General features: G+C 45.3%; 1 protein-coding gene across 5 annotated transcripts in view; it reads left to right on the top strand.

Moving 5' to 3' along the window:
* Arhgap26 (Rho GTPase activating protein 26) overlaps positions 1 to 25462 on the top strand; it is a 398682-nt gene that overhangs the window by 121876 nt on the left and 251344 nt on the right. For all 5 annotated transcript variants that reach the window (XM_041659662.1, XM_041659661.1, XM_041659665.1 and 2 more), the window contains exons 5-10: positions 1188 to 1289; positions 2563 to 2673; positions 7704 to 7808; positions 9079 to 9208; positions 12572 to 12672; positions 18357 to 18451. In XM_041659662.1, coding sequence (XP_041515596.1) covers positions 1188 to 1289; positions 2563 to 2673; positions 7704 to 7808; positions 9079 to 9208; positions 12572 to 12672; positions 18357 to 18451 — 644 coding nt within the window. The remainder of the gene's footprint in view (positions 1 to 1187; positions 1290 to 2562; positions 2674 to 7703; positions 7809 to 9078; positions 9209 to 12571; positions 12673 to 18356; positions 18452 to 25462) is intronic.

Here is a 25462-nt window from a genome sequence, read left to right as displayed (position 1 = left end):
TGTAGGAATGGGTTCACACCAGCTAAGTGTGTATATGATCATTTCTGCTCTCTGCGAGGCTTAGGAGCTTGATAGGACTTCTTGGCTCAGAGTGTTCTGCCCTAGGATGCCCCTAGCATTGCTGGCTGCCTGTTCTGGGCACCTCCCCTCTGCCTCCTCAGGTGTTCACCAGGTCTCAGTTTTCATCTCTCCCCACTGAGGCCTCTCCTAAGAACCCTCTGTTCTTTTTTTCTTTTTTTTAAACCTCTTACAGTAGTCTGTAATTATATTACTTATTTGTTTCCTGGTTAATTGTGTTTCTCTTCCCACTAGAATGTTCCCATCATGAGAGGAGGAGTCACTGCCCAAAGTAGATCCTAGGACAGAGTGATCGCTAGTCCTGAGTTTGTGAGATGAATAGAGACGCCTTCCTTATCTAGCTGGAAACGCCTTTATTTCACAGTCTTTAGAGCTGCACAGAGTATCTCATTTGGGCGCCAGATGAGTCAAAAGCAGGCTGACACACTGGGGTTGTGCACCCCAGCATTCGTGCTAGACTTGAGCAGCTTCCCAGCCCCGCCCACAGCGGTGCGGAGGGCAAAGAGACCGACTGCCTGTGACTGTGTCTCAAGTGGGCAGAGTGTGGGCTTTAAAGGCAGATCGCGTTAGCTTGGTGTCAGCCTTGTCATTCTCTGTGACATTTTGCAAATTGCCTTCCTTCTGAGTTTTCTTACCTCTAAAATGGGGAATAAAAATAGAACCTTGGTGACTCAAGAACTTGGTGGGAGAGCACAGGTTGATATGTATATTATTAAATCATTTTTCATTTCTTAGACAATAGTTCAAGCTAATAAAAACTTCTCAACAAAAGGGAAGAATTTTCATGTCTCAGTTCCTTGACTCATGTTTACATGGGCCACACCAGGTTTGTACCATGCTGCCACTGCCTTCCAGTCTTACCGTCCAGGCTTTCACATGATGGGTAATACACTTCCTGGATGTCCTGTGCCATCATTATAAGCCCCATCTGTGGACAGCAGCTATGCTTTGACTTCGGTTTTGAGGTTTGCCGTCCTCGATGGACATTATCTAAAGAGCAGGAGCATCATCATTTTGGGTGGAGGGAATGGTGAACTGTGAGCACATAAAGGTCCCGAGGGATCCAGCTACTTCACTCCCGTAACTTCTTACTCTCTCGCCCACCCCAGGAAGCCAAAAAGAAGTATGACAAAGAGACAGAGAAGTACTGTGGCGTCTTAGAAAAGCACTTGAATTTGTCTTCCAAGAAAAAGGAAGCCCAGCTGCAGGAGGTGAGAAACCACAGAGCTTCTGCACGGTGTTAGTTTCTGTGTGGTGCTGTGGATAGAAGCCGTTTGCTGTGTGTGAGCCAATACCTGGATTGAAGGAGACCCTAGAAACAGGCTCCAGGCTGAAGCCTCCTCCAGGGCCATGCCCTCCTTGTCCCACTTCCTTGCTCTGTAACCTGCTAGTGGCAGAGGAACAGTGCTGCCCCCTACCCCCTCCAGATCTGCTGCTGCTTCTCTCACCCTTGGCCTTAATGCTGCCTTTTCGCCCACCTGACCTCCTGCCTCGTGTTAGTGCCTTCCCAGACTGGTGTCTGAAATACTTGGGTTTTCTTATTGTTTCTTAATAATAGCTTCTAATTGTTTCAGTGCAGCATTTGATACTTTTCCCTGTTTTTATTTTTAATAATATCTTACTGTCATGCATGTATTTTGAATGTTGTTAATCATTTTCTTATTAAAATATTCTTTGATTGGGCATGGTGGTAGAAGTCTGTTATGCCAGCACTGTAGGATAAGAAGGAGGACTGGGAGTTCAAGGCTGGCCTGGGCTACGAGAGAGACTCTGTCTCAGAAAAACAAGGGTTGGGGTATAATCTTAATGCCAGAGTGTAAGGCTGTGCACCGCCCACCACAAAAAAGAAATTCTCTGACCTGCTCATCTAAACAGTAGTTTATTTTGAATGAAAGGTCAGTGTGGCATGCATGGAGCTGCCACCATCTTTGACTGTTTTTGGAGCTTTTCAGTTTGAGTCCATACATCCAGGAAGGAAGCCATTAAAGGGCAGCAGGGTGGAATGCTGCTGCCACCTAGTGGATCGTGATGATATTTTAAAGAGTAGTGTGTTCTTCAATGGCTATGAAGTTTGCACGCAAAATCGTATTTGTTCCTTTGGCTAATACTCACTGGCTACGTCTGTGGATGTCTGTTGAGGGCATGGGTGTTTAGTGAGAGTTTGACGAAGGATCTGCTCTTGTGGAACTTAAAGTTCTGGAGTATGTCTCCCAAGAAACACAAAATAATTGTTTGATAGGTCAAGCTGGAGTGTATGAGTGTGTGCGCATGCGTGTGTGTGTGTGTGTGTGTGTGTGTGTGTGTGTGTGTGTGTGTGCATCCGTAAACATAGTGTTTGGAATAGTTTTCAGTATCTTACCATTTTTATTCAGTATGATGCTGTTTGATTTCTTTTAATAATTTACCTTCACATATTTTCTCCTTGCTTAGTGTGTTCCTTAGTTAATGGCTTGTCCTCTCTGTTAAACCCTGTCTTGTTTGCAGGCAGACAGCCAAGTGGACCTGGTTCGGCAGCATTTCTATGAAGTGTCCCTGGAGTATGTCTTTAAGGTGCAGGAAGTCCAAGAGAGAAAGATGTTTGAGTTTGTGGAGCCTGTGAGTAGCTGTTTGCTTCTATCTGAACCACTCAGTAGCACAGCACAAATTCTGTTGTTCTTAATAAACTCCCAAGTCAGATATTAGAGGGTGAAAGCTGAGAGGTCAGAGAAGCAGAGTGTCCAGCCACTGGAGAGACCTTTTACCTCTACCGAATTCTCAGACTAAAGGGTAGATCCTGTCTCTACTAACGCTCAGACTGCATCTTCAGACTGCACCGTCTCCACTAAACCTCAGATTGCAGTGAGCTCCAGTCTCTTCCTGCCTTATATTCCTCTCTCTTCCCAGCCACATACCTTCCTGTCTCCACCTCTCTAGTGCCTGGCCTCTAATGGCTTAGCTCTACATGCTGACCTTCAGGCAAGCTTTAGTTGTTAAAACACAAAGTATCACTCACTACACAGCAGTGATAATGAAAATACTGCCCCATGCAGGAGGATGTTGAGCAGCCCCAGGCCTGGACTATGTCTTCTTTTAAGTGGGGAAAGCCCTGCCACTTTGGCTCCCTGGACTCTTCCCAGCATGGGAGCTGTTGGTAGAGCACTTAGTGATGGAGACAGTACAGTCAGCATCGGCTCCGGCCTCTGACCACCTCCTATTGCACTGTTGGATCTTCAGGGAGAAGTGTAAGTGGGATTCTTGCAGGGAAATGTCACAGTCCAGTAGCTCTGCTTTGTCCCACTCCTCCATCAGCCTGCACGTGGGAGTAATTCTAGGAAGCAGTGGAATGCACCCTGTCGTGTTCTCATCCTGCCCCTGGCTTCAGAGCCTTTCTGCCCCAGTCAGGCTCTGTGGAGAGACTCCTAGAGAGGGTGACTTCTCACGGCGGATTTGTCATAGGCAGAGCAGCACAGAGATTCTGCTGAGGGGACCGGGATGGAATCCAGACTTGGCCAGTGTCTCACTGGGCACGAAAGAGTGCCACATGGGAAATGGGAAAAAGTCCGACCTGACGGTTGTACCATCCTTGTTAGAGTTCCATTCAGCACGTGCTGCTCCACCTACTGTGACACCTGAGCAAGGGCTCCACATTGGGAAAACTTTAGGGAGCCATGAAGGTGGGGAAGAGATAGGGGTAAGGACGGGAGAGGTTTAGAGGGGAGGGGTAGGGGGTGGATGGATTTTGTCAAAATGCATTCCTGTATGAAGAGGTTTTTTTTTTTTTTAAATATTTGGCCATAAGAAGACTTTTCTACATTTAAAAAGTAGTGATCTTAAGCAGAAAATTCTTGCTTTTGGAGAGTATTATTCCAGCTGGCCCATCTGATTTTGGAGTTTGGTCTTTCAGTAGGCACCCTTAACAAGTAAGATATCACACCTCTTAGTTTGGGTTGAATGACAACCATAAAACCCTCACACCCAACAGATGTTTACTTCTGACATGTTTGTCAGGTCCGGCTACACAGGTAGGTGTGGCTGGGCTCATTTGCCTGGGTTTTCTTCTTCTCTCTTTGGTTCTTCCCCCTCCTCTTCGTCACCATCACTATATTTATAGAGGCAATTCCAGCTCTGCGACTTACTAGGTACAAGGTTACATCTAAGTGTTCCTGCTCCTTCATTTGAAGACAAGGCTAGAACCAGTGCATCCCCCTTCCCAGGCATTTTAAGAACTGAATCGTGTAATGGAGGTGAGGACAGAAAAGCACAGGCTTCCTTCACGCTGTCCTTGCATACAACAGGGTGTCAACAGCACTTTGCAGGAGACTCCCCTGGGGGCTCCCTCGCTTAGCTGTTGGGATTGGGCTAGAGAAGGGCGGTCTGAACCTCTACCACTTTGAGAACCACTATGAGCGCTGTGATGGCCTGGTTTTTCACCGCGGAATAGCGTCTGATTACAGGCAGAAAGGAAACCACAAGAACCCATTGAGTGAGATTTCTGGGCACACAGATGCTGGTCACCGAAGCTGCAGATGGTGAGGTGTCTGCAGCTCAGATGAAAGTGCTCCCAGTGGGCTGGCTTTCCCTGAAAGTGCTCCCAGAGAGAGGATGTCTGGGGGAGGTGTTGGCAGAGCCATACTTCCTCAGAAGCCTACAGACAATGTGTCTTTCCTTGCCTCTACTAACTCTATCAGTTTTCCCACAACTCTTGTCTTTCCATGACTGGACTGGAAGCACTACCTTGTGGTGCTCAGATCTCAGGAGGCCTCCTGTGGAGGGGATAGAGGGAGATGGCAGTGGAGAAGTAAAGACGCCATGAAGGGAGAAGGAAGGGCCCAGGAGAACAGCACACAAGGAAATGTTTCTTATAGAAATGAGATCAAAGGACGTGAGAACCAATATAAACCTTAGCAGTCACCCTCTCTTCTGTCTCCACAGGACAAGTGAGGTCTTGTTTACTTTCAGTGAAGGGAAGGCTGAGTTCATAGCAATGACTTTAGGTTCAGTTGCTTATTTTGGGCATCTTTCTTAAAAAGCAGGTGCAGAAGGGCCAGAGAGATGGCTCAGTAGTTAAGAACGCTGGCTGCTCTTCCAGGGGACCCAAGTTCAAAACTGGACCCATGCAGAGGCTCACAGCCATCTATAATTCTTGTTTCAGGGAATCTGCTGTCCTCTTGTGGCCTCTCTGGGCACTGCATGTACATGATAAATGTACATACAGGCCAAAAAAAAACAACAACAACAACAAAAAAAAAAACAAACACCAACACACACACACACACACACACACACACACACACACAAAACCACCTATACACACAAAACAACAGAATAATAAAAAAAATGAGGTGGAAATCAAATTCTTAGTGCTTTGGAGAAGTGCTGGAACCCAGAATTTCAGTTGTATCTGCAGGGAGAATGAGGAGAGAAGAGCAGCTTTTACTGTGGCTACCTAGACTTCAGAGTAGTCCTTCTTTATTTCTGGAGTTGTCTAGAAGGAAAGGGATATGCATCTTCCTCTCAGGAAACAGTTATGTAGAGGGAATCCTAAAGTTTTTGCCTTCTCTGAAGAGAAGAGTTCAGTACTGGCCTTCTGTACTCTAAGGCCCTAAAAACTTATTGACTTAGGTCAGGAGTAGATGTGGCATATGCTACCCTAACTAGATGCTTCACAGACAGAGGACCCAGCGATGCCTACTTGCTGACCTCCCATGAGAATGTAAAGGGACAGAGCAGAAGGAGGTCAAGCTACCATTTTAGTATAGTGTCGGTCTTATACGACCTCTGAAGTTGTTGGGGACAGAGCCTGGATCCTGGTAGCTGGAACATGTAGGTTTGCTGACCTACATGCCAATTATAGCAAAGGTAATTGTGAAAAGCAGAGAAAGGAGGTTTATTCAGTGTGGCCACACTGTAAAACAGAACAAATGAAGAGTTCTAGTGAAGCTGCCTCCCCAAGTCCACCTTGAGGTCATGATATAAGATTTAGGTTTATCTTTTTTTTTTTTTTTTTTTTTTGGTTTTTTTCGAGATAGGGTTTCTCTGTGGCTTTGGAGCCTGTCCTGGAACTAGCTCTGTAGACCAGGCTGGTCTCGAACTCACAGAGATCCGCCTGCCTCTGCCTCCCGAGTGCTGGGATTAAAGGCGTGCGCCACCACTGCCCGGCCAAGGTTTAGGTTTAAACAGAAGGTAAGAGGTATGCCTGACTCAGTCTTCCTGGTCAAGGGGCTATCCTGCCTATAACTGTCTCAGCTCCAGTTTGTCCTACAAGGTGATTGGACAGCTTGTTTGAAATCTCTTCTCACAAAAAAGTCTGTCCTCCGGCCAGCCCCAGGTGTCAGAGACACCCTTTCCTTCTCCTAGCATGAAAGTCCCAAGGAAAGTTTGTCTCAGTAGTCTGGTAGCCAAAGGCAGGCACACAAGTGACTCTTCTAGAATATGCTCATTCCTCCCACTGTGGTTATGCCAGTATAAAGTTCTTCTGTAGTCTGGGCTTAGTATGTGGTCTGTCCTGTCGGGGCACCCCCTCCTCTGGTGCTAATCACTCCTGTCAGACGCAGTACAAAGTACAGAGTGAAATCCTTCACAGGCGCCAATGGAGCTGCCAATCTGAAAAGTGGAGCTGGTGAAAAGAGGTACAGATGTATTTGTGGAGGGGCTGGAAAGCTAAATGCCACAACACAAAGGAAAACAGATGCATTTCCCATAACGAATGGTGGTGGGGTCTGGAGGTCAGAGTGGACCTCTCAGCAAGCAGCTGTGATCTCAGTTCCGTCCCAGCCTGGTGCTAACTTTCACTGTTGCCCCTTCTTCATGTTAACACTGCGCTTGCAGACAGTCTGGGGAGGACTTGGGAAGGGCCTGGGAGGTTCGTACGTCAGCGTTGTAGAGAAAACACACAGGAATGTTGTGGGTGGGGCATAGGGCAGTTGTTGAGGATATGAAGGTGTTGTGTGAGAAACTGCGGTGAACAGGTGATTCCATCACTTTGTGTGGTGGAGATTAGATCATGAATACACTCACCTATTAGCCTTAGAGGATTTAAACGGGAGTCAAGGGACCTAGCATAATTGAAGCCAGGGTGGTGTGTGGTTGCTTCATACAGGGGTTTTTAGTGTTAACTGTGGGGAAGTTGAAATGTGCCTAGGTGTAAGTCTGTTCTGGGTGACTTCCTGTGATCTGACTCTGCTGGCTAGATTACAGGCACAGAGCTCACCAGCTTCCTTAACAACTTCCGAGTCCATGTGACAACCTGGTGTTATGACTGTTGAGCAGCTCAGGTGCAGCTTCAGCCTGTAGTTCTGAAGAGGTGATGTTCTTAGGCAGTGGTAAGCATTGGGACCAAGTAATAGGTTTTGAATCCTGCCTGACACTCACCATGAAGTAGGGGACAAGTTACTTAGCCTCCAGAGGTGCCTCCTCATTATTTAAGCGGGTCCTTTTCACATTGAAGTCCTAGGTGGCGTGAGCACTCAGTGATACAGGACATGGGAGGACACAGCATCTCACCCACAGAGATGCTCAGTGTGTGTTCGTTGACATTACTGCCTGTTCTATGCTTCCCAGACAGACGGTGCTGGAAACTCAGATCTTGCTACATTTTTTCTTCTCAGCTGGCCTGTGTGACCTCTGCCTTTCTTCCCTCTTGACAGCTCCTGGCCTTCCTGCAAGGACTCTTCACTTTCTATCACCATGGTTATGAGCTGGCCAAGGATTTTGGTGACTTTAAGACACAGTTGACCATCAGCATACAAAATGTGAGTGGGGGCAGGGACCAGAGAGGGAAAGGAGAGGGTGTGTTTGCTCCAGAGTTTCTCCTCATGCATTGGAATGAGGTTTGTGAGGTGGGTTCCTGCTGAGGCTCAGAGGACGACAATGGGGATCGGTTGTTTCCAGAATGTAAAATGGCCCAGATCTAAGCACCATTTCTCTTCCGGGAAGTGTTGCTGCTGGTTCTATGTATTTTTCAGAACAGTGTCAGGATTTCCTTGGCAGTGGAAATCCCAGTTTAGCCCAGGCCAGACTAGCTGCCTTCTGTGCAACCAGCTGCCTGGCCTCCTGAGGTCTTATGTGAGTGTCCAGGGGTGGGAACTCAAATGGTGTGCTCTTGCTGGGCCCTTAGCAAGGCTGACAGGACATCTAAGTCAGTGCCATCCAAATACAGCTGCTTCTCTGGCTTAAACCTGGGACTCTGCGTGTGCAGACTTGTTTATGGTATTTGGGGCATAAGTCATAAGGCCAGCTCTCCTTTCACTTTGGGATTGACCACGAGTCTCAAAGCACTCCTGTGTAGGACCTAGATCCAGGTATTTCCTGCATGGCTTGTCCTGCATGGCCTTTGGAAGTTTGGACCTTACATGGTGGTTCCTTGTTGACTGGGAGAGCAGGAAGTGGAGGAATGTATATATATTTATATAAATGAATATATATATTCATTCCTTGGGTGAAACACAAGTTCTCATACATGCTAGGCAAGCTTCACTTCAGTCTGAAGGCAGACTTTGAAATAGGGATTCATGGATAGTAATAACTCAGGGCCTCTGAGAGACTGAGCAAGATGCAGTTGGAGGTTTTAGACTCAGGGGTTCTGAGAGGGCCTGAGTAGAAGCCAGGCTGTTCTGCATGAGGGGATGATGTAGAAAGCACCCCTTTTAGGAGGATGCCATCTGTGGGCCATCAGCAAGCTACATTTCTTGCAACTGGAGTTTTGAGGACTGTGGTCCTAAAGGTCCTAAAGGTTCTGCTATTCTGGACTGCTTATTTAAACACCCTCCACTGACTCCAAGAGTTGCCACGCACGCTTGAGGAGTTAGGTTGGGTGTTCGCATGCTTCCTCGGAGATCTTGGTGGTTGCTAGAGTTTGAGTCCTCCAGGTATGGGACTGTAAGGCAAAGATGTACTTTTGCAAGTGAAAATTTGCCCATTTCCTAGACCATTGAATTGCCCCTTATTTAGTTTTATATCTAAGCTTTCTGTTTAGGCTGATATTCAGCATTTGATCCTTTGAACAAAATTCCTTTGTTCCAGACAAGAAACCGCTTCGAAGGAACCAGGTCTGAAGTGGAATCGCTGATGAAGAAGATGAAGGAAAACCCCCTTGAGCACAAGACCATCAGCCCCTACACCATGGAAGGGTACCTTTATGTGCAGGAGAAACGTGAGTGCGCTGATTGGCAGGAGGGGGTGCACTCGCAGCCTTGGGCAGGTGTTGCTTCTGTAGGTGCCCGCGGATCAGCGTCCACAGTCTTTCCTGCCTCCAGGTGATGTGTTCTGTTCCCTCTGTGCTAGGATTTCTCTCAGATGCTACCTTCCCCCGAGGCTCTGTGGTAGGTAGTTCCTTTCTTCCTAGCATCTCTCTCCTTTTGAACCTCCATGTCTTAGGGTGCTTATGCACCCCACCCCAACCACATGGGCATTGGAAAGTCTTACAGACCACACCCCCTTGAGTGCCTTAGAATTTGGTGACTCTGCTTTCAGTTGAGAGTTATCATGGCTTGGGCCCTTTTGATTTCCTTCCCAACTCCTGTGATTCCAATACTTGGATTTTACGGAAAGTCAAAATGAAGAGGAGAGTCAGGAAGAGGACCCATCTCCTTGTAATACAGTCAAGGGAAGAAATGCCAGGAGCTGCTCCTTGAATGCAGTCTTTTGGGAGGACTCACACGCATACCTTAGGCCCCAGGGAAGGCTTAGAGGGTATGCATCCAGGGCAGCACCTCCAGGAGCCAGGAAGAAGACCCTGAAAGCTTCTGCTTTCAATGTTTGTTCTACTAGCAGGCACCGGTCCTCCTTAACAGGATCTTGCTGAGTAGTCCAGACTGACCTTGAACTCGTGATCGAACTTTGACTTTTCCTTCTGAGTTCTAGAGTCACACACCTGTGTGCCAGCATGTTTTCTTAGCAGGAGGCAGGGCTCCTGTATCATGTTGGTGTGTGTTCTCTGTGGTCCTCTCAGGCAGTGACTTCACTCCTGAGAGCCCCAGGTGAAGTAGGATCGAAACTCTTTGTTCTCGTGATTATATACTTAGTACTAGTGCTCACACATAATTGCTCGGGCTTATAGTTGTTCCCATCTGACACTAGAGACTGAAGTGGGGTTGGAAGTATTGGCTACAGTAAGGGTTTTACATTCCTTGTTCTTTGAGGAATGAGCTTGAGGGGGGTTATAGGAAGCAGAAGCCACTTCATTGGTGTGCTTCTCTCCCTGAGTATGGAGTGGTGCCCTCTTTGCCATGCGGGCAGATTCCCTCACCCCATCCCCACTGCCGTGGCTGGAGGTGACTTAGAAAAGCAGACTTTCAGGAAGGCGAGGGTAGAGGTCACTGTGCCTGCAGTGCAAGGCTGCTGCCGTTCTTTGCCTATGCCTGTGGGGTCACTTTTGCTCACACTGCACGGCACAGCTCTAGACACACATTTCTCACGCTCTTGACACTAACACGTCGCTTTTTGTTAGAACTACCTCTTCATTTTCTAGCACACCACTTCAAGCATTTCATTAGGATACTGTATACTTTGGGAACTTACTATTTTTGGTAATTTCCAAGCTTACAGGAAAGTTGCAAGAATGGTATGAAGAAAACATGAATTCAGATCCACGGTTTCCCAACGCTTTGCTCTGATCGCCCCTCCTGTTTTCAGTGTTTGGCTGTGGATATGTGCACTACCCATACACACTCCATTTCTCCTGAGCTCTTCCGCTCTCATGCTCCATCATGGTGCCCATTGGTCCCCTGCTGGTCTTCGTTTCCATCATCCAGTCAAGACACTGTGTTGTCTCTCCTCTGTATGGCCGTTGCTTTCTCTTTGTAACTAACCAGCATTCTGTGGGAGTCACCTGACAGTTACGTGAATAGCGTTTTCTTCTCCATGTTTCTCCTAGAGTTGTGACCTATTGATCCTTGCCTAGCCTGATATGTCCTGTGATGGAAATTTCCCACTTTTACTAGTGTTGCCAGAGTTATTGCTTCTTTTTACCCACCCTCCGTATCTGTCCATCTGCCACCTGTCAGACCATCTGTCCTTCCCTATGTTTCCATTGTCAATAAAGCCTTAAGATTCATGTTTCACTCACAGGCTCTAATCTATTACTTTATATACCTTCACGTCCACATTGTTTAAGACAAAGCACTGGAACTTCCCCCAAGCTCTCAGAATGTTTGGTTTTTAAATTGCCTTTAATGATTAATGTATTTCTGTGTATACGTTTGTGTGTGCCTGTGTGTGTGAGTGTAAGAGACAGAAACAGGAGTGAGATAGAGGAGAGAGAATGCATATATATATATATATATATATATATATATTACATAATATATATGAGTGTGTATGTGTGTGTTCTTGTGGGTATACAAGTATGCCTATGCATGTGGTTGCCAGAGATTAACCTTGGGTATTGTTTCTTAGGTGATATTCACCTTGTTTTTTTGGACAAGTTTCTCATTGGCCTGAAATTCACTGAGTAGGCAAGGCAGACGAACCAGGAAGTTCCAAGGATCTATCTGTCTCCCCCTCTCCAACTGTGCATCAATAAACCTGGTTTTCTTTAAAACAATAATTCTAAATTAATTGATTAATTAGTTAATTAATTTTTACATGGGTTTTGAGGACCTGATTTAGGTCCTCATGCTTGTAGTGCTTTATTAACCAAGCTGTCTCTGTAGCCCCTCTGTTGCTTTTCCAGGTTATTAAGTGATATCCAATACTTATATTTGGCAATCATACCAAACCATTAGTAGTTGCTAAGTGGCTGCTGACTCTCCTTACATGGTGTTGTTAATTTTGACCATTTCTATTGTGTGAGCTCTGTAAACACCTAAAACTAATATTGATTGAAGTCCTTGCAGGCTGGTAATGCCTTCTTCCTGTAATAGCACTTTATTGTTGAAAATAAAGTAACTGGCCAGGTCCCCCGTGCAGTCAGACACTTGGTGGGCCTTGGCACTGTGGTGTCGCCCTCTTTCCTGGGGAGGATTTTGCGACAGACTCCTTAGATGCCATCTAGGCATTTAGTCACTTCCAGTCTGCATCTCTGGTGTCTTTGAGGTTTCCATGTCTGCTTTCAGATCTTTTTGGGTTCTGCTGAAGTAAAAATTAGAGGTTTGGAAGTAGGTCAGAACCCCCGAGGTTAGTCACCGGGCCGCCGTGTGGGAGGCACGATGACATTGCCCAGATGGAAATGGGGACTGACACGTAGAAGAGCCCTCTGTGCTCCTTCCCCAGTCACCTCAGTCAGGGGAGAGGATGGAAACTTCACCTGGAGATTGATGATGGGAACCAGTATTTCCCCTGTATTTGAAGCCCACTGGATGTAGCATTAGTAGGAGGTAGAGACCCTGTATATCTGGGTGGGGAAAGCATTGTTGGTCAGGTTTCTGTCAGCCTAGCTGTCTAGGGTAGCCTCAGAGTGGAGGAGATGGTTTAGCCCGAGTTCCTGAGCATTGTGACCCATGTCTGTTATGGCAGTCAGTGGTGTGCAGCACATGGTGGAGCGTGGAGATGGCTAATAGGCAACCTTCCCTTGCAGGTCACTTTGGAACTTCCTGGGTGAAGCACTACTGTACATACCAACGGGATTCCAAGCAGATCACCATGGTCCCGTTTGACCAAAAGTCAGGAGGAAAAGGGGTGAGTTCACTGTGACAGTGTCTTGCTTGGTTTGCTTGGCTGACAGGTAATGCTCACAGTACATACACATCTACAAGTCCAGTGTTTTACTATAAAGATCGTTCATTCTACAGCAGTTCCAGGAGGCCCGTTTCTCTGAAAATGCTTAGAATAATCATTGTTAGCATTACTAACTGTGACCAAGACTCTTGTTTTACACGTATACACCGCGCCCTATGTCAGATATCAGTGAGTTACTAGAAAGTCGTGGTTGATTGACATCATCCTGTGAAAGTGATCCCTATCTCTCCTGCTGGGTCACCAGAGCCGCCAGTGGGCAGTTTAGATGAATCCGTTAGTAATTTCTGTGTAACAAGTTACCTCTAAACCTTGCAACTTTTAAATCCATGCCAGCTCTCTTAATATTTGCATTCTTAATATTCTTTGTGGACCAGGAATTTGGGGGAACATTTTATGGGTAGGAGGCTGAGGCTCAATTCGGTCCAATAGTAGCTAGGACAGAAGCAGTGTGGATCGGAGGCAGCTCAAGGCTGGCCACACACAGCTCTCTTCGTCTTCCAGCTTTCTCTCTTTGTCCTCCATGCCCCCTCTGTCTCTGTGGTCTTGGACTCTGAGGCATGGAAGATACTCTGTGGCTGTGTTTCAGAAGGAACCTAGCACTACTCCTGGGGTTCTCCCTGTGTTCTCCAGGGTTCTGCCTCTTGCATGCCTCCAGACAGTTGTCTCTGCTCGCCACCCTCAGCAGTCAGGTCCTCCCTTACAGAGATATGTGTCTCCCTGGGCTGCCTTCCTACCTTCTCTCGCCTCATCACCCTGTATTTCATCATGTCCTAGGATGGATTTTTTTTTTAAAGTTGATTGTTTAGAAATTTTTGACCACCTTGTATTTAAGGTTTTACCTTAATTCAGAACTGAAACAAATTCTCCAGTTACCAACTTTGAATATTGCCTCTCTTTATTTTTTGCTATTATTTCCTTGTGAGTATATTTAACTGTTTCAATAAAAATACAGTTTTCATCTTGTGTCAATCGCTTTCTGTAAGACAGCACCTCACTTTGTCACCTAGGCTAACTTGGAGCTCATGTGCAGTCAGGCTGGCCTCCAGCCCTCATGGTTCTTTTGCCTCTGCCTCCATTCTCAGCCTGAATGTTTTTAATCTTTTTGAATATTTGGAATATATTTTGAGTCATTTCTCTGGTTCTATCTTTGGTTTAAATATTTTTTTCAGTTGTGTCTAATATTTTGGTAAGTTAGTTCTTCGCTAGCCCTCACGCTGGCCTTCTATGGACATTTTTGTGTACCATGTTGAGTTAATGTTGGAGAGCATTCAAGTGCACAAGTAGGGAGAGCACAGAGACTGGGCATGCCTGGGCTGGGCCTGTGCTGTGCTCTTTGCTCCTCAACTCCAGCTTTTCTTCCTGGATCTCTTACTTGAGTGACAATAAAAAGTTTTATCAGCATCTCTGTTCCTTCCTTGTATTCAAGCAGTAAGAAAGCCCTTTTCATTATTTTTCTTTCTTTTTTTTTTAAGCAGAGGTGATATTGATTTACAAATAATCTCAGGAAAACACATATGTTAACAGAGTTAGAAGAGAATATTACAAATTATACCCAAGTTACTGCATGTCCCCTAGCTTTCCTAGAAGCAAGCCCTCCTTGTTTGGAATGGGTCATAGTTCTTTTCTTCCTATGCACACCCTAGAAACCAGCTGACTCCATTGTTCTTCTCCACAGGCTTTGCTTCAGGACTTCTCACATGTTTCCCAGTCTTTAATGAACTCAGTTGTATTTCACAGTTCCTTTCTTATTACCCTTGTCAGTAAAGGGTGGAGATCCATACAGTGGTCGGTGTTTGGGTTTCCAAGGACTTCTGCAAGATCCCATAGAGTACCTCAGTGGGTTGTTGCACTCACGTGTGTCAGGCAGAACCCGAGAAGGGCTTCCTTAAGGAACTTGCTACTCTAAGAAGTCATTTTCCAAACCATAACTGGTTATATTTATGCTCTCCTTTGTAGTGGTCTTTACTCTCATTATCCCATGTTGTGCCGTTTGATCTGGCTTTCCTTTTTCACTAAGGAAGAAATTGGGGATCAGAGAGATCAGTTTACTTCTAAGTTTATATACCTGAGTTTCAAACTGAGTATACTAAACTCTCAGTCTGGAGTTAGAACCTCCTGCTTCTGAAGCCAAATTTTTTCATGATGCCACCGTTCCCTAAGTTTTTTAGTGAAGGAAAAGGAGAGGGATGTCCTCACAGTTGAGACAGAGAAGTCATGTGATGTGTTGGTACTGTTGTTTGTCCCCAGTGTAGTGAGTATGGTGTCCTTCTACACCTGACATGATTCTTCCCAATCTTTGTTGCCTATGAGCTTCTACCTATACCTGCTTCCTCTTTGTTCCTCCCAGTCTCCCTGGACCCTGACTACAGAGCACTTTCATCTGCTGACAAAAGCCACTTAAAGAAGGAAGGGTTTATTTTAGCTTACAGTTCTGGAGCTCCATCCCACCATAGCAGGGGATGCATGCCAGCAGAAGTGGGAGGTGCCAGGTCTACTCTACCCATAGTTAAGAAGCAGGTAGCTGTAAATAGAGACTGTTCATTTTCCAGCCGTTCAGACCCAAATAACCACACAGAAACTATCTTAATTACAACAATTTGGCCAATGGCTCAGGCACATTTCTAGCTAGCTCTTCTATCTTTAAATTAACCCATTTCTATTATTTTATTTATTACCATGAGGCTGTGGCCTACCAGTGAGGTTCTGGCATTTTTCTCCTTCAGTAGCTACATGACACCTGCCTGATTCTGCCTTCTTTCCTTCTCTATCTCTGCTTGGATTTCCTGCCTTGCTATATTCTGCTTTGCCATAGGCCAAAGCAGGTTCTTTATTATCAAATAATAATAAAACATATTCACAGCATATATAGAGGACTCCCACATCAGGAAGCCCCAAATACTGATGCTCAGTTTTCTTTTTCTCCTCCTCCTCCGCCTTCTCTTCCCTTCTCCCTCCTCTTTTTTCCTTCCTTCTCCTTTTTTTTTTTTTTTTATTCTGCAGAAACTCCAGCCCATGGAATGGTACAGTCTCTATTTAGGGTGGGTTAAGCCACCTTAGTTAATCAAGTTAATCCCTCAAGGGCGTGCTCAGAGGATTCTAGATCCTGTCAGTCTTAACCATTATACCAGAGTTATAATGTTTTAAAGTGATTAAATTTCTTTTTAGCCTTGTAAGTAGCCCAGCAGATAATCTTTACAGTTTTTCCCTTGCCTCCTCAGAACAAAATCTTATGGTCTTCCTTTTAAAAATAGGTTTTAATTTTAAAGACAAGGTCTCATTCTGTAGCCCTGACTGACCTGGAACTTGATAAGAAGAAGAGGTTGGTTTGGAACTCACAGAGGCCAGTCTGCCTCTGCCTCCTGAGTGCTGATGTTAAAGGTGTGCTCCACTGTGCCCGGCTCCTCTTCCTTTTGTGCTTATGTCTGATGGTCCTTTTAGATGTCACTTACAGTTTTTTCTCATGGCATTTTATCTACGCTTTCATTATAGAAGCTGGCCATAGCTAGTAAATCTGAACTCTAGTTGAGCATCAACAAGTCAGATTTCTTATGTTTGACTGAGTGCACTTATCAAAGGACTGACTTAGAATTACTTATTTGAAAGATATTAATTGGCTATGTTTTCAGTTCTAGAGTCAGGTATCACTATCACATACAGCAGAACAAGCGTTGTGGTAAGGCAAGCAGTAGAAATTAGTTTTAAGGCAGAGAAAGGCTGAAGAATTCAGAAACAGCACAAAATAATTGGTCATTTCAAACTGATTTTCGCTGATCTGGGAGTACAGGTCAGGGAAGAGCTCTTGCCTAGCATGTAGCAGGCTGCATGTTTGATCCCCAACATGGAAAACAATGAAAACATGAATTTATAATTTTTGTAAAGAGGGAACAGGAGAGTGAACAGTGGAAAAGTAAGTAGTTGGTTAATAACACGCTAATTTAGGGTTCTTTCTCTCTCTGTCTCTTTCTCCATTTTATTTAACTTTATTTTGTGTGCATTGATGTGAAGGTGTCAGATCCCCTAGAACTGGAGTTACAGACAGTTGTGAGCTGCCATATGGGTGCTGGGAATTGAACCCAGGACCACTGGAAGAGCTGCCAGTGCTTTTAACTGTTGAGCCATCTCTCCAGCCCTTCTGGTTTCTTGGGAGATCAGATTAAAAAAAAAAAAAGAAGAAGAAGAAGAAGCTTGGCTTTATGGTGGGGAGTATTTGCATGACTGCAGAGCCAGATCCTCAGCCTTTTTGTTCTGAGGTAGGTTTTGCTAACTTGTCTAGACTAATCTTGAACTCATATAGCCCAGGCTGCCCTTGAGCTATGACACTCCTGTCTCAGCTTCCTAAGTAGCTGGGATTACTAGGCAACTTCTTACAGCTTTTATTTAACATACTTACACATCGTACAGAGTGGATAAGGGTCAATCTCAGTCTGTGAAACTAATTTTTGCTCTTCAGTAAGCGGGTATAGATGTAGCTTATGCGAACATGAATGGTCTCTTCCTAGGGCTGTGCTTGTGTGCTTTTCTGACTTCAGCGGGTGGTTGCATTCACCTTCTGAAGTTACATTTCTTCTTATGCCAACAGAGCAGGCAAATTTGTGAACTTTCCCCTTTTAAAAAAAGGAGAAGAAACAGAAGCAATAACGGATTCCTCGGTGACAGACGTTGAGGATGGCTCCTTCTGTGTTTCTAGGCAGTACTGTGCCATGATTGTCACATTCCACTCACACAGTGGCACACTACCCAGCAGTAAAAAGAAACAATCTTGACATGTGCACTGTGGATGAACCATAGAATACTCGAGTTTAGTGGAAGAACCAGACACGTACTCTGTGTCTGCATTTGCATAGGTTATAGAAGGTGCAAACTAGCCCATAACAGCAGAAGGCAGACGTAGTGGTTGCTGGAGGTGAACTAGGAGGCGGTTGGATCACCAAAAGTCATGAAACTATTAGGCAGGAACGTTTTTCTCAGATTCAGTGATAACTTCATGGATGTCTACAGATGTCACAGTTGTAATAGTACACATTAAGGACATGCAGTTTGTCATATGCTGTATATCAATATAACTGTTATATGTTGAATACTGCTTCTATTCAGGACCTAGGGGCTCAGGAGATAGAAGAGTAGTAAGCAAAGACCACCAGTCTCTGTCCTTAGGTAGTGCTTACAGTCTGGTAAACTTCCCATGAGATTTGATGGGAAGGCATCATTTTATTCCTCATCTTCTTTATCAGATAGTTTGATAGTTTCTGCTTTGACTGGTACTGTGGGGATGGAGAGGCACATAGTACCTTGTGAGCACAGCTTAGGGATCTTTGTCCTGTTCCAAAAAGATGTTCTTGAAGTAGTGATAACTAACAAAAGATCATAGATGCTCAGTTAGGAGGGAGCCATTGTCTTGAACCCTGGTCATGCTCTACCTGAAGTAACTATGTATTAGGTTGTCCACATCTTAGCTGTAGAAGATTCTTGCTTGAGAAGCTCTGTGGTCAGTCTTCGTCTCAGCAGGTTGTGAACACACAGATTTGAGAAGCTGAAGTGAGGTCCTGTTCATGTGCTGTGTTTGTCCTAGAGGGAAGCAGAGCCTGCCTTCTGGCCTGACCTGACAACCTATGTCTTCTCCCTAGGGAGAAGATGAGTCCATCACCCTCAAATCCTGCACTCGGCGGAAGACAGACTCCATTGAGAAGAGATTTTGCTTTGACGTGGAAGCAGTAGACAGGTGAGGCTGAGGCATTCTTCTCAGGAACAAATCCTTGCTATATTTGGATTTCTTTCCTTTCCCTTCAGTTACAGGGTTTCTATCCCTGTCCCCCATCCCATTCTTCTGTGTCCAGTTTGAACCGGATGCTAGGTCATTGCGGAAGGTCAGTTCAGCCTCCCATTGTTTAGCTCAGGACTGAATCACTAGGTTTGTTTGGTTTTACTTTAATGCTAGTGCTCCCATGCTCAGGAATGTGTGCTATGTCTCTAGGGGGTACGGTAGATATTTAAAGAAGATAGTCTCTTCAACCTCATTGTAGCTGGTACATGGTGGATTTTTCCTTCAGAATTACCACAATGATTAAATAAGAATTGGGGTGGAAAGAATTTTACTCAGATAATTTTTAAGGCTTGTAATTATTTGATGTACACACAGGAAAGACAAGTCACTTGCTTAATTAAGTCGATAGATAGATAGATAGATAGATAGATGGATGGATGGATGGATAGATAGTTGGATAGAAAGAAGAAAGAAAGACAGAAAAAGATAGATGGATAAAATGATAGATGGTTACAAAGAAGAAAAGTAAGTAGAAAGATAGATGGATAGAAAGAAAGAAGCAAGATAAATAAGTAGATAGCTAGGTAGGTAAATAGATGTATAGAAAAAAGAAAGATAGATGAATACAAAGATAGATGAATGGATAGAAAAATGAAAGATAAGTAGACAGACTGACAGATGGACGGGTGGATAGATAACTTGTGCTGTTTTCCTTGAAATCTAAATGTCTCTCACTGAGGTGAGACTATGGTAGTTGGCTTATTTAACAGAATTACAGTTCTTTAAGGCACTTTCCTTGGCAGTGGGTTCTTTCAGTGAAATCCATGTGGGGCTCTTATCTGAGCTGCCTGTGTCAAATCAGCAGTGTTAGCACCAGGGTCTTTAAACCTCTCTGCCATACCCAGGCAATACCTGGTAATTTCCTTCTTTTTTAAAAAGCCACAGCATTTCACAAAGGTCCATGATGCTTCCAGGAGCTAAAGTGTTTTCCATGTCTTCAGAGGACTTCCTGGGAACAGTTAAAGCTCTCTGTGGCACCACCATCTTGTGTCAACTCTTGATAACACATCTTCGAGCCTTCCCACCTTTATCACACTCATAAAACCTTTGCAAGCCAGGCGCGGGGGTGCCCACCTATAATACCGCCTCTTCAGAAGATGATGCTGGAGGATTACCCAAGCACAGAACTCAAGACCAGCCTTGGTTATTATTAAAACTCTGTCTCAGAAACAGAAAAAGGAGGAAGGGGGCTCTGCGGGCAAAAATTGTAAGCCAAGAGTAAATATTTCATACTTAGCATACAGAGTAGACCTAAAGAGTCCATATCTCCTGGGAACCTGTCTGATTCCTCAGAGGCTTGATGCAGATGGTGTTGGGAAGGGTTCAAAATGAGACCGTTGCCTCTCCCCTGAGGAGCAGTGTGGATTGGTAGGAACAGGAAGCCTTCCAGTGCTCCCCGTGGACCTTATGGATTAGGTGCTATACACCATAGCTTCTTTTGCCCCTCTTGTTTGACATCAGTTGCTTGTAGATTGCTCACATATGTACAAAGTGAGATGTGAGTGTGTGTGAGGGAGAGTAAAGAACTGTCCACATGACTGCTCCATTATTAAGGACGATTTTTATTGTAGAAATGAGAGGGAGGATGGCCAGAGGCATCTGGAAGAGTCGAGAGCAGAGAGGAGTGGACTGAGTCTGGTCAGCAGACTGGGCATGGCCAGGGCTAGGGAAGTGGAGAAAATGGTGGAGATGGTGAAGTAGCAAGACAGAGAATAAGGCATAGAGCGAGCAAGGAAATAGTAAGAGATAGTCAGAGATCCAGAGACAGAGCGAGAAAGAGTAAGACAGAGACTCCGGAGAATAGTGCTATAAGGAGGGTGAATAAGCTGGTAGAGACTTGAGAATGTGTAACAGGTGCACATTCTAAGGGAGCCTGGGGTTGGCATGGGCTTTGATCACAACCACAGGTAGCCATTTGTCCTTTCTGCCAGAGGTAAGAGGAAACAATGCCTTTTGGCAGAGGGAACCAGTTTTACAAGTTCCTGAGGAATGCTGGCTTTTATCTAAGCACCAGAAATCCTCCTATAGTTCAGTCTGAGCTCCTTTCTGGATATTTGGACAGCCAGAGACCTGAAGTAAGAATGTTTCTGTGTGCTAAGTGTCTGATGCCCAGTGATCTCTGTGGTGTAGATCCTTTCTCTGGAGGACTCCCACCCTGTCCTTTTCACCGGTGCCCATCAGCAGGGAGGGGCTGTTGCTAGAGTCTGCTTTTCTAGACGATGCCTCCCTAGATTCCTCGTCTCACTTGCTGTGCCATAGAGGTAGAGGCCAAAGGGCAAGTTAGCTTCTAGGAAATGGATACAAAAGAGGAAACAACAGAAGGACTGGAATGCTCCTAGAGTGTGTTATGGGTAGATTAGACAACCGCCACTGCTACATAAAAAGTTATCTAGCAGCTGTTAATGTATCCAGAGCCAAGTGTGATGTATTGTCGAGACTAGGAAAAAAATGATGTGAAATATACCATGTAATATGTGGTATTAGGGTCTCAGTAGTGGGGTTCGGGTTAAAATGAGGTTGTTAGGGTGGGCCTTGTGTTAATGGTTAAATTGTCAGCTCAACACATTCTAGAATCATTGGGGAGAAAGCTTCAGTGAGGGATGATCTAGATTAGGGTAGCTTATGAACATGTCTGCGGGGGACTGTCTTGATGCTGTTAATCGATGTGGCAAGAGTCAGCCTCAAAGTGGACTCGGGTCCTTGACTGTATAATAAAACCAAAAAGTGAGCTGAGCATAAGCACTTGTGCTTTCAGTGCTCTTTGCTGCTTCACTCTGGATGCGATGTGACTAGTTTGTCTAGAGCTGCTGAAGCCGGGACTTCCCTACAAAGGAGGAACGGAACCTGGGGCTGTGAGCTGAAATGACTCTCTCAGCCTCCCCCAAGTTGCTTCTGTCCCGGGCATTTTCTCAGAACAGCGGGAAAAGAAATGAAGTTGGCCCTGAGTCCCCGTAGCTGGCACCCTAGTCAACAGGGGCTCCAGATTCAGAAACAGACACACGTGTAGGGAAATGCCCCATGCATGTGAAGACAGAGCAGGGTGATAGTCTCCAAGTCAAGGAACACTCGACTATGGGCAATGCACCAGAGAGAGGAGGCATGGAATAGATTCAGTGGGCTTCAGCAGGAATCGACATGGCCAACACCGGCCTTCCTATGTTGTGGCATTTCATTATAGCAGTGCCATGGAACTAGCCTGGTATTGAACAGGGAGGACCTGTCAGCAAGGCAGAAGTCCGTCCCACCAAGGCCTTTTAAATGGCAGTCAATGTCCACCCCCTGAACTCCACCTCACAAAACAGACCATTTGCATCAATCACCTCACCTTTTCTACTCTCTGCTTTCCCTGTTCTCTGTCTTAGGGTTTCTATTGCTGTGACCATGGCAGCTCTTCTAAGGGAAAGCATTTAATTGGGGCTAGCCTACAGTTTAGACGTTTAGTCCATTATTGTCCTGGTGGGTCATGGTGGTGTGTAGGTAGACATGGTGCTGAAGAAGGAACTGAAAGTTTAGCATCTTTACACTGAACAAAGCTGGAGCGAAGGAGACCTCAAGGCCCACTCCCATAGTGCCACACTTCCTACAGCAAGGCCATGCCTTTTCCAGCAAAGCCACACCTCATCATAATGCCACTCCCTATGATCCAGTTACGTTTAAATGATCACCTCCTCCTTCCCTCTCTTTTGCTCATTCCAGCTCCTTTTTTTCCCCTATCCCGTCTTTATCGATAGCTTCAGTTTTTAATAGCTTAAAAAGTCAAAAGCTGCTGGGCAGTGGTGGTGCACACCTTTAATCCCAGGACTTGGGAGGCAGAGGTAGGCAGATCTTTATGAGTTTGAGGCCAGCCTGGATTACAGCCTAGTCTACACAAAGAAAAACAAACAAACAAACAAACAAAAATCTATCTTTTTTCTTTTGGTTTTTCTATCATCGTGCTACAGACTCAGCCTTTTGAAAGTTTGTATTTTATATTTGTAATTGACTAGATTTAACTTTTTTTTTATTTGAAGCGGATCAACTTTTTCTGTGAGATTTCAGTGTAAGCTTCTTGGGTTAAAAATGGACATCATGGGAAAGGAGCTTTTCATGGTGGTCATATGTGGATCGTTGATACTAACCGGTGTCTGCGTCTAGTCACTTGAATAATTAACTCCGTCGTGCATTGTCTTATGAAAATTAGTGGGCAGATGTAGGGAAAATATTTGTTTAAGCTGAAGACTCCCACCATAGTGGTAGTCAGTTGCCAGCATCCCTGGATTGGTTTGTTTTAAAGAAATTCCTCACAGATATGACACATAGATTATTTTTTCCCTAATGTTTTCCATGAGGGGCCAGTAGACCATATGGAAAATAATAGAAATAGAAACTAAAGGCCTCTGATTCAGCGAATCAGCGTTGTGTGTGGGGGCAATGTTTATATTCGGCGAGAGGAAACCATTAGAATGCTTTATTTTTTTCTGAAGATGATCTGACGCCGACAGAAACTCTGTTCCATGCCCATCCCCAGCACTGACAAACGGAGAAGTGCAATAAGGACAGCTTCCTAGAGATGCTGGGGGGTGGGGGACTTGGGACTATTGCTGGAACGGAGACTGGTTCAGCCTCCAGCTCACCGTCTCCTGTCTCAGCCCCCTGAGAATGTGAGGTCGCAGGCCTGTTCCACAGGCCCCGCTTAGACTCTTCTGACAGACATGTAGGAAGCTTTAGAGATCGATTGGTTTTTCTTCCATGGAGGCCTCTTGTGATTTTCTTTTAATGCGTTTGGAAGTTTTGTAAGTGCTGCTTGAACAGTTGTGAGTTCCCTTCCCTTCAGAGCCATTCTCAGCTCTCACACACCCCCTGGCAATGCTGCCCACTTCTTCCCCACAGCCATCCTGTATTAGCTGTTCAGTCTGGAATGTTCTGGATACTTCTGTTTAATTGAGTTTATCTCGGATGATTTACTTCCAGAGACAGAAAACCATATTTTTTTTCGTAGTCTTTAACAGAGACTATATATACACTATAATTATGTGTATATGATTTCCCTCTTTTTACTTTGAGACCGTGGTGCTGGAAATGGAGAATATTAGTTAGCTGTAAATTAAAACTCCAGCTAAGACGCACATTATTTGCTCTTGTGTCGGGGTGTGGCACGGAGGTGAAGCTAGAATAGCAGAGCCCAGATATTTATGGAAGATCTCCGAAACAACATTGGTACCTTCCAGTCAGTCATCAACCATCTTGCTAAGTTGTGTTTTCATAGAAGGCTGCAAATTATAGGTTAGATAAAAGACAGAAAGAGCCCTATGTTTGACCTGACCCTCACTGGCCATGCGACTGGTAGTAGGAAGATGGGCATGAGTGACAGCCAGGGAGGTTCTGAGGATGGCATAAAGCAGTATGCCTCTTTGATGGAGTCCCGTGTCTGACACTGTTGTTTTTCTGCACTCCAAACTCTGGGGCTTAATTTTCCTTATGCTAAACCTTACCTTTGGTGAAAGCTCTCCCGCCTGCCTTGCTGTAAGCCTGCTTCTTGTCTCATCGCGCGTTGCTGATTTTTCTGCAACGTGAGAGGAGCTTGAATACAGGCACAGGAAGGGTCCTTGAGAAGAAGGCCCACTAGGGGGAGATTCTGTACACCGTGCTGTGCTTCATAGCTTGATTCCCACAAAAGAGAAGGTTTTATGTCCACATTCAGTTTATGATCTCCCCAGGAAACCATACTAACTTTAAATGCAGACAATTTATGTTCTAGCTCGGTAGGAGCATGGGAATGGCTTGATTCGTGTGTCTTTGTGGAATTGTGTGACTCTTGAGATGGTGTGTTTTCCCGAAGAGGATCTTACATAACAGACTATTTGACCGTTCAGCCTCTAGGTGGCAGTTTTGTATGTGCGTTGGTTGTGCTCAGGTTCAGTTGAACGGTGGTTGTCATTGAGATATTGATAATTCAAAGTCAGCTGGGTGTGTGGTTTCTGTAGAAGCTACCATGTGTTTGAGTATTACGACTCCAGGCAAAGAGTGTTCTCAGTGACTCATCCTTCCTCTAGAAGTTCCTTCCTTTCACCCTTTCACGGATCGCTCATACCTCCTTTTCTGGCAACAGCGAGCCTGCCCAGTTAGTCAGGTCTCTTTAAACATTGCGGCTCAGCTGCTGAGCTGAGGTGCCAGGCTTTTTGCTTCGGGATGATGCCTGCATGGGCAGCAGACTTGTCCTTCTGTCCAGCCTGTGCTCTCCTTCTGGTTGCATTCTTTATCTCACCCTGCAGATGAACTGCTTTCCTGGTCTCGCGCTTCCCGCCCCTCCCTACCTCACTGCTTGTTTGAAAAGCTATTTGACTTTGCCTTCCTGCCCCTTCGGTTGGAGCGCTGGTCTCAATGCCATTGACCTTTCAGGCAGGAAATGGCTTTTCCTTCCTCAGGGGGTGTTATGCTGCTCTGATTGCATGGCTGGGGGTGGGGAGAGGCATGGGGGAGGGGTGCCACTCTTTCTGAATTGCTTCCTGGCTCTCAGGGATAGTAAGGTGCTGGAGAAGTTCTTGAACTCTTCAATTCACTAATTCAGAGTTTACTGAAGTTTTAGGGGTGTTCCTTTGGCTTCTGATTAAGCGAGAGTGTTGGCTATTTGAACCTGTTTTAAGTAGGAGTGGGCTTTGGTGGTTAGTGGAGTATTTAGGAGGGTGACCTACATAACCTTATTTCTGTTCTCTAATCAGTGTGGTGAAATTCGTTGCTTTGTGGGTGAGTGCACTCATTTATTTATCTGCCAGTTTCTGAACATAGGATTTAAAACAACTCAACACCAAAAATTTTGCTATTACATAAATCCCCCCCCCCCCCCCAAAGAGAACAGTTGAACCAGTAAATTCCACTTGTTCTGTTTATCAGGAGCTGGAAGAGTACAATCGGCATGTGTGTGGGCAGCAG

Source organism: Microtus oregoni, unplaced genomic scaffold (genome assembly GCF_018167655.1).
Source record: "Microtus oregoni isolate MIOR12 unplaced genomic scaffold, Mior012 000011F_ref0000422, whole genome shotgun sequence".
Classification (NCBI taxonomy): Eukaryota; Metazoa; Chordata; class Mammalia; order Rodentia; family Cricetidae; genus Microtus; species Microtus oregoni.
This window is presented reverse-complemented; position numbering and strand designations above follow the sequence as displayed.